Source organism: Pygocentrus nattereri, chromosome 4, assembly GCF_015220715.1.
Source record: "Pygocentrus nattereri isolate fPygNat1 chromosome 4, fPygNat1.pri, whole genome shotgun sequence".
NCBI lineage: Eukaryota > Metazoa > Chordata > Actinopteri > Characiformes > Serrasalmidae > Pygocentrus > Pygocentrus nattereri.
Window position 1 is genome coordinate 11,137,434 of NC_051214.1, and position 9,168 is coordinate 11,146,601.

Here is a 9,168-nt window from a genome sequence, read left to right on the forward strand (position 1 = left end):
ACCTTCTTATGTCCCTAATTGTGTGATTTTATATCCAAGACTCATGGGTAGCTATGATAATACATTTCAAACTAGGTCTGTCATCGTGAAATTTTAGATGACAGTAAACTGCCATATTAAAGACGATTAACAATATAATTGTTTAGGTTTTCATTGCATGCAACTATTAAAGTGCTCCTGTTGTGTTTCAGTCTTCCATGTGCGTCTGTTTACATGTCCATGTGATTCTTTGTTTGGGTTCCTTCCTAGTCCGGCCCCCTTGTTTTTTGACTCCGCCCCTGATTGTTCCCACCTGTTTTCCACCTGTGTCCTGTTATCCCTTGTTAGCCCTCTTGTATTTAAGCCCTGTGTTTTCCCTAGTCTAGTGCTGGTCTTTGTTTGATATGTTGTATGTTGTTTGATCTTCCGGCCCTGTTTGTTTAACCTGTTTATTTTCATTATGTCCGTCCCACCTTATCTTTGTGTTAGCTCTCTGGACCGTCTAGACCCTGATTTTGGATTTGCCCGTAATAAATCTTGCTTTTCTCTGCACATGTGTCCGTCTCCTTGTCGCTCCTCGTTACACTCAAGTGTCCAAATAGGCTGATTAGATATTTTGTTTCTTTCCCCCTGATAACTTGGCTTGTTCAGACAGGCAGCTCTAATGCAAGTTTTCTGCATATCTGATTTAAGAAGGACAGATCAGCAAAAAATTCATAATAAAACCACAATTGTATGTGGATTCAGATCTGATTCCTGGACACTGGACTTAATTTGACCAGTAAAATAGGACCGCATACAGTAAAAGAAGGTAAAATGTGAATTACATTGTCTTATTATGAATTGAAGGCCTGTTCATGTGCTGGGGCCCATTCAGTGAGATGCTCTCTAAAACGTTTGATTTTGGATTAGAAGTGTTTTGCGTCATGTAGCTTTGTGGAAAGGTAATCACTTTAAACCGCTGCAATAAAAAAAATCAATCCATACTTTCTCCTTCTGATTTACTCGCCTTTACTTACTTTTCATTCACTATAAAATATATACCAAGAACATCAGAAACATCAGAAAGTTCCAAGAATAAAATATTGTTAGACTACCAGAAGCAGTCACTGCATTTGTCAATAAAATGTGTTACTAGTAATACAAAATGCACAGCCACTGACTTAAGAAACACAATTAGATGCTTTAAACAGTGTTCATCTCTTTTTGGAATCCTTAAGGTCTAAAATACAACTCTAAAGCTCCAAAGTAAGGGATGTGAGCAACAGCCAAGCAGTCCAGGTGCAGAAGCAACAATACAGAATGAGACGACTGGGACGAGCAGAGGATGTGAGGAACGTACATGAGTAGAAAGCAGATTCCTTTCCTTGCAAATATGCGTGAGTCGAAGTACCATTTGGAAATACTCAGAAAAGCACACCTACAACGTACGTGGGTCAATGTAATTAAGGTACTACTCACATCAAAAAAAGCTAAGTGCCACTCACCACGTCCGCCCTCAGCAGAATTCCTTGGGTTTGACAGCAGCTTCGTGAGCAAAAGTTCTTGTCTAAGTTGTAAGACTTCTTCCTTGAGGTCCTGAGCTTTGGTTTTCCAAGCCTCGTCTTGCTCCTTGAGTTTGGCGGCCAGACTCTCTGCATGCTGTCTCCCGCTCCTGCCGGCGGGCTTGCTTTTAATTATGGCGACTGCCACAGCAAGCTTAGCAGTCCTGATATACCACGCTGCCTTTCCTGAGGTAAAAATATGCAGAAAAACACACACAGAGTCTTTACCTATCTTATTCCAACAGATGTCTGATTATTTAATACGTTTCAAAGAGCGGTTTTGTATTACGGAGCAAAATGAATCATATTATTTGGCTAGAAGTTAGCTTTAGCTAGCGTATCATCAGCAATGCTAGCCCACTCCTATCTCACTGAGAGGTTGGTTGTTATAAACTTTACGTATTTAGAAGCTACAAATATAAGTTGGATTTTAAATGAGCTTGGTTACTAGTAGCTGTACCACTGGAAGCAAAAAAACTAAAACATTATTCTGTGAGAAGTTAGCTTTAGCTAGCATATCGGCACTCATGATCGACTGGTTAGCAGCCCTAGCTAAATCATATACCTTAGTTTACTGAGAAGTTGGTTGTTATAAAGCACAAATTTAGGTTTCTATTACATGATAAAAGCCCTTTAGACATGATCAGAAGTATTAATAGTAAAATACAGATATTTGTACATCTGTATTTCTGATCTTATAAAAGCGTCTATGAGGACTGTGAGGATTTTGAATCCATCAGCAACAATTTGTGGCTACAGCTGAGCAATATGACAATATTTATCATTATCTTGATAAAATCACACCAACATATGTCACAATATGCTTTTCTGAGCATATTATGGAGATTAAAGACACTTCCCAGCAGCTTATTTGAATAAAAAGTCAGCTTGATTGCTTAAATAGTCTTGTTTAATTGAATTTAGTGCAGGGCAGTGTGTGTTTTTATTGTATTCTGAAATGTGGCGCTACTTCATTTACTTCCACTTATCGGATGCAAAAATACATATCATGACATTGTGTACTGTGGAAACTTAGCATATTTTCATTATTCTTATTAGTATTCAGAGATAATTTGCATTGGGAAGAAAATTATTCATCTCTACATGAACCCGTTGATAAAAAAAAAACATTTTATTTTTCATTTTAAGCCCATTTATGACATATGTGGTTTTATAGACCTAAAATAGTCATAATTTATACAGGACCATTTGTTTTCTCTCTACCCATCCATCCATTTTCTAAGCCGCTTCTCTGTCAGGGTTGCGGGGGGTGCTGGAGCCTATCCCAGTGGTCATCGGGTGGAAGGCAGGAGACACCCTGGACAGGTCGCCAGTCCATCGCAGGGCAGACAGACAGACACAGACAGTCACTCACACCCAGGGGCAATTTAGCATGTCCAATCGGCCTGACTGCATGTCTTTGGACTGTGGGAGGAAACCGGAGAACCCGGAGGAAACCCACGAAGACACGTGGGAGAAAACGAAAACTCCACACAGAGAGGACCCCAGTTGCCCGGCCGGGGAATCAAACCCAGGCCCTCCTCACTGTGATGCGACAACGCTACCCACCACACCACCATGCTGCCTTTCTCTCTACCCCTTAGAATTAAACAGGCCTTTTCTGTTACTGTACCTTTAAGAGACACGTATATAAATGACCTCTGTTCTATACACATACACATACATGTTGGCTTTCATGACATTACAGCAAAACGTATTCAAAGCAAGCTGGTGTGCAGCTTAGTTTCCACATATCTACTGTAAGAGTGGGGAATGAACATCACATTTCCAAACTTTGACAATGTTAACATTTTACATCAAACTCATTTCAAGAAAGGGAGGGAAATTCAGTTTTCCATGATATAGGCCTGATGAAGGGGAAGTCCATCAGTTTTCAAAATGTTTGCAGAATTCCATCATTGCAGTGTAAAGTGAGTCATTCAGAGGGGTCGGTTGTAAAACGATCTGTGGTAGAGAAAATTATAGACTCTGACAAATACAGCCTTTTTATTTACTGTCCAAAACCACCAGTGAACCTGCGTGAACCTGCCTTCTAAGCTTTTATGTGTAATGTTGATCATGGCAAAATAGTGGAAAATCTGACAATGATAATAAGTGCTCTTTGGGCATTATTTTGCCTTATACCTCCCTGCATGTACCCCTCTGCCATGAATGGGTTAAAACAAATGGATTAACAAGTCGCTTTAGGGCAAAACTTTATCACACAACTACCGTAACACAACGTCTCTGGCGTCATGCAAGCCATTCATAACCACTCTGTAAACATTTCCTGTGAGAGATTTTAGAGGCATTAAACTCTTCAGACGTCTTGCTCTCTAGAATGTAGCATTTCACATGAGTGACTTTCTTTAAGGCTTACTGTGCAATTATGCAGAGGTTTTGAAACACTGGTGCGGTTCCCCTTCGAGACGTATTCAGCTAATTTATCGCTCACATTTTAGGGGTAAAACCTCCTGTTGCTCTATGTCAAACTAAAACTGGTTAACTAGGTTAGCAACCTTGCAGGCCAAAGGGATGTCCATGAATAACAATATGCAAATCACAAGCAAAATTAAACAAAATTGGCCGAAATTTTAGCGCTGCGATCACCAAACGTTTGTCTGTTAGCTAGGCAGTTAGCTAGCCGTTAGCTCTATTAGCAGCTACACTGACCTAAGTTAGACCGCGAAAGTTAGCGAGTTAGCCGACTACCTTCATTTCCACAGCTTGACATTTTCCGATCAGCCCCGTCTGTGTTGTCTTTCATTCTGGTCAATCACAAACGTACTAACCAATTAGGTGACATCAGAAGAGATGTTACGATTCATTTTTATCAGAAGGATTAAAACCGCACGGGACGAATTTACGGAGCTCAAACAGCACCGCTATTGAGCGCGGGCACGCGCACAACGCACGGGGTTAGCGATGAGGAGTCGATTCCAAAAGAGTCGATTCTTCGATTCCAGCACGTCTTTGAGTCCGACCTGACTCCGGACAAGAGTCGAAATGCTTGGAGTCGACTCTTCACTGTAGTTGAATTAGAGGATAGCGAGTTTGTTTACCAGTTTTCAGTCCAAACCTTCGTTTTCTTTTCTAGAGCTGCTACAAAAATATGTAAACTGTACAAGGAACGAAACCAAACGAGTAAACCATATTTTTCACAGACAGCTGTGGAAAATAACGTAGCTGAAGTTGCCGTGTTTGCGTGCTTCTTATTTACATTTTCCGTTCCACCTTAAAAGGTAACGTTACTGCAGTTGCAGTTTTGTCTCTGTATGCCGCTTAACCTAGGTCACTGCTGCATGTTTTAAGGTGGAACGGGAAATTCGAAAAAGAAATTGGCGAATATTTCAGCCTCACAGAAAGAAACGATGACTTTAAATGTGGTTAACTGGCTAATAACCGTTTATTTACGTAGAATAATGACTACAATAATGATTCAGAGCTCCTCCTAAGTATCTGATTACTTAGTATAATCTAAGAACTTTCACCACATCACTGTAATGTGTTCTCAAAAACCAATACAGTGTTAGGATGGTTTATTGTCTACTATGTCCCTTTTGTCCGTGTAGTTGTGTTGGTTTCAGATTAAGGAGTCGAGTCGTCAAAACCCGGAGTCGTGTCACACTGTGCGGCCTCTAACGGGTGCAGCTTTAACCCGCTGACGTCTATATTTGAATTGGCTGAATCTCTAATGACTTCTACTCCCTATGTAGTGCACTATGTGGCTTCCTTACTCAAAGAAGGGCACGATGTGTCCCGTAGGAGATTATGCACGGGTGGCCGAATCCCAAATCTGTCTTTGCCAGGCATGTTATGAATTGTTTGGGTGAAAGAGCCGTTATTTTAAAGCGTACGTAGTGCACTAAGTAGGTAGTAGGGAGCGATTTGAGATCGAGCCGTTTCCTTTGGTCTAACGCAAATCTGAGGGAGATTTTCAAGTCAGGCTGTTTGGCCAAAGCGTGAGTTTTTATTATTAAATGCGTCGTATTAAATCTAGTATTTTGTCCACAAAGAAATAGAAGATCCAAATTATGAATAAAAAGTATGACAACGGTGTAAATAAAATTAAAAAGATCCTGTTGAAAGTTCACTGAAAGATAACAATGGTTTAAAGGGAAACCACCGATTTTAAAAAAAATCGACGTAATTAAATGCCTCTTAAAGCTCCCTCAGAGAAAGTTATTACATGGAGTGGTTAGATGTGCTGCCTGATGTCTGACTCATAGTTTTGTGACTAAAACTTTTGGCTAAAATGTATTTTAATCCATTTGTTTTAATCCAAGCCGGGCACCGCGAGGCAAAATCAACATTCCATGTAAAAAGCTCAGAAGGCACGTGTAGCTTCGCCGATGGTTTTGGATAGTAAATAAAATGGCTATATCTGTGTTGCAGACAAGGTGACCCCTGGTTCCTATCAGCACCGTTGGAAAGAAATCACAGTCTGTAAGTTTCTCTATAGTGAACCACTTCATATCAAATCACTCTGAATAACTCTATTACCATCACACAGACTGAATTAGTCAAAAACTTTGAAAACTTGGTGGAATTCCACTTTAAGAGCAGTGTAGTTTTGCCACTGAGAAATTTAAATGCACATTTTCTATCTTCTCTCTGCAGAATGATGTAAACTTCATGTGCACATTTGCCTAATTTACCTCACCAGAGTTCACAATAATCACATTTAGGGTCAGAAAAGGAAGTTGAAGTTAAGCTGGGCTCCAAAGAGGGGCGATGATTTAGAGACGCACTACCCCAAACTTTTGAGCGTCGTCTTTTGCTCTTATCGTGAGAAGCAGATGCTCTTTTAAAGCTGCTGGCGTGTTTGGACAGCGATTCCGTTGCACGTTATCACTCACAGTGGTCCAGCCGAGCCCACTAGAGATTAGTAATTAAGGGCTGTAGAGCGCTGATTACCTGGATCAGGTGTGTTAGGAGCTGGAACACTACTGGAGTGTCGGAGTGGACGAGGGCCCTGATGCCTGCACTGGAGAAGCCTGCCGAAGTGGACTGCAGGGCAGGAGCTGTCCTGGGTGCTGAAGAACTACACAGCACAAAAATGCACCGCTGACCACACACTGTACTGCAGTGGCTTCTGCCCCGAAAGGTGTTTCTTCCAAATGAGGTGAAGGAAGTGTCTTTAAAATTACTCCTAAAAACTAACGGTTCTAGTTCTAGTAGAAGGCTTTCGCAAGAGACTCTAGTCCATCTGCATACTTTATTAGCCCCCTTTCACCCTGTTATTCAATGGTCAGGACCCCCACAGGACCACCACAGAGCAGGTACTATTTGGGTGGTGGATCATTCTCAGCACTACAGTATCACTGACGTGGTGGTGGTGTGTTAGTGTGTGTGGCGCTGGTCTGAGTGGATCAGACACAGCAGTGCTGCTGGAGTTTTTAAACACCTCAGTGTCACTGCTGGACACAGAATAGTCCACCAACCAAAAATGTCCAGCCAACAGCGTCCTGTGACCACTGAAGAAGGACTAGAGGATGACCCACACAAACTGCAACAGCAGATGAGCTACCGTCTCTGACTTTACATCTACAAGGTGGACCGACGAGGTAGACGTGTCTAATAGAGTGGACAGTGAGTGGACACAATGTTCTGACCATTGAAGAACATGGTAAAGGGGGCTAATAAAGATGCAGAGAAACAGATGGTGTAATTGCAGAACCACAAAGTGCACTTAAATGGTAAGTGTGGCTGATTAAGTGGAGAATGAGTTTTCAGTCTCTTATATCCCAGCCATACTGTACATTAGGTCAGCCCAACCAGCAGCAGATGAAAGCTGAGCATCTCAGCTACAAATACACTCTTTCAGTGTCAGACAATATTTGTGCACTTGTCCAGCTTGGCATTGCTTGGCCTAATGTTGTAGGGTTGTAGGTTCAGTGAACACAGTAAACACAATAGACTGAACCAGATTTTTGAATGAATTCAGTTCTGAAAATGGGCTCTTTCATTTATTTTGCCTTGTATTGAAGAACAATGATAAGACACATAGATCCAAGCCACATTACAATTCCCAGTTAATATAACATACTTCTTCTTCTTCTTCTTTCGGCTGCTCCCTTTAGGGGTCACCACAGCGGATCATCTCCCTCCATCTTGCCCTATCCACTGCCTCCTCTACTTTCACACCAACCATTTCCATGTCCACCTTCACTACATCCATAAACCTTCTCTGAGGTCTACCTCTTCTCCTTCTACCCGGCAGCTCCATCTCCAACATTCTTTGCCCAATATATCCACTATTCCTCCTCAACACATGTCCAAACCATCTCAACCTGGCCTCTCTGGCTTTATCTCCAAACTGCTCCACCTTCACTGTCCCTCTGATCTGCTCATTTGTAATCTTAGTTAATATAACATACTTAAATAAGTTAATGTCAAATAAATAAAATAAAAGTTCAATCTTTTCAGAAAAAAACAATGTGATAAAAACATTTGAATTCATCCATAATTTGCTACTTTTTTTCTTGACACATCATCAAAAGGTCTTTTAATGTAATGACATAATGTTATTATGCTCTGTTTTAGAACATTTGGTTATGAAAAGGCACAAATACGAACCTTTCACCTGGAAAAACGTATTTAAGGTACAAAATTGGACCTTAAAACCGCCGTTGTACCTTTGAGGGAACATTTACGTTGTTTGGACCTTGATAAATGAAAGCACAGTACCTTTTTTCTGACTGTGCGTTTGTGACAATAGCACTACATTTGGACAGGCTGATGAATTTTCCTTTTGGCTTGAGCGTTGAAGAACAGGGTGAAAGGAGACAGATGATGTATGGACTACAGTCTCTAACTCTAGAACTACATAGTGTGCCTACATGGTAAATGGAGCTGATGAAATGGACAATGAGTGTAGATAAAAAGAGCTGTACTTACCTGTCGATGTATATTTGAATGAGATCTTATACATCTAAATATTATGTATTGCTAAATATTATCTTTATATTATAGCATTATCGTCATGACTGCCTTCATATTACTGCACTCTCAGAGGTCTGAAACTGTCATTGGGGCACTGCCCCTCTTGTCACTGGGGTGATTCCCCTAAGGGTACATCTCAGTACCTTTAGTCAGGGAACATAACTGTACCATAGTCCATTAAAAAGACATTTTAAAGACTCCACACACCCCGTCTCATCGCCAGGCTTCTTATTTTATTGATCTGTTTTAAAACATTCGGGTATAAAAAAGCTTCAAATATGAACTTTTCATCTGGAAAAACGTATTTAAGGTTCAGACCTTAAAACCACCGCTGTACCGTTAAGGGTACATTTACATTGTTTGGACCTTGAGGAGCGAAAAATGTACCTGCACAGTTTGCATTAACAGCAAATTATACACAGTATATAATACAGTATATAAAATATATGGGTATACAGTTGGCACCGCTGGTCAAATGACGTTTCGTTTATTTACTGAATATAACATACTGGAGGAAATCAGACATGATCGGCGCTCATAAAACACATTTGAAGTTTGGTTTTATGATAGATTTTGTCCAATATATTGCATCCAGCAAACAAACAGAAAATGTGCACAAAAATTGGCAGAAAATCCATATTTAATGTATAATATATATAGATGTATACATGTGTGAGATCATAGTAGAATATATATACAT

General features: G+C 40.5%; 1 protein-coding gene across 2 annotated transcripts in view; it reads right to left on the minus strand.

The window, feature by feature from the left end:
• Nucleotides 1-4,423, minus strand: part of mei4 (meiosis-specific, MEI4 homolog (S. cerevisiae)) — a 92,768-nt gene extending 88,345 nt beyond the window's left edge. For both annotated transcript variants that reach the window (XM_017697666.2, XM_017697667.2), the window contains exons 1-2: nucleotides 4,236-4,423; nucleotides 1,467-1,709 (exon numbers count right to left, since the gene is read on the minus strand). In XM_017697666.2, coding sequence (XP_017553155.1) covers nucleotides 1,467-1,709; nucleotides 4,236-4,290 — 298 coding nt within the window. In that variant the 5' untranslated portion in view covers nucleotides 4,291-4,423. The remainder of the gene's footprint in view (nucleotides 1-1,466; nucleotides 1,710-4,235) is intronic.
• Between the last annotated feature and the right edge of the window lie 4,745 nt (nucleotides 4,424-9,168).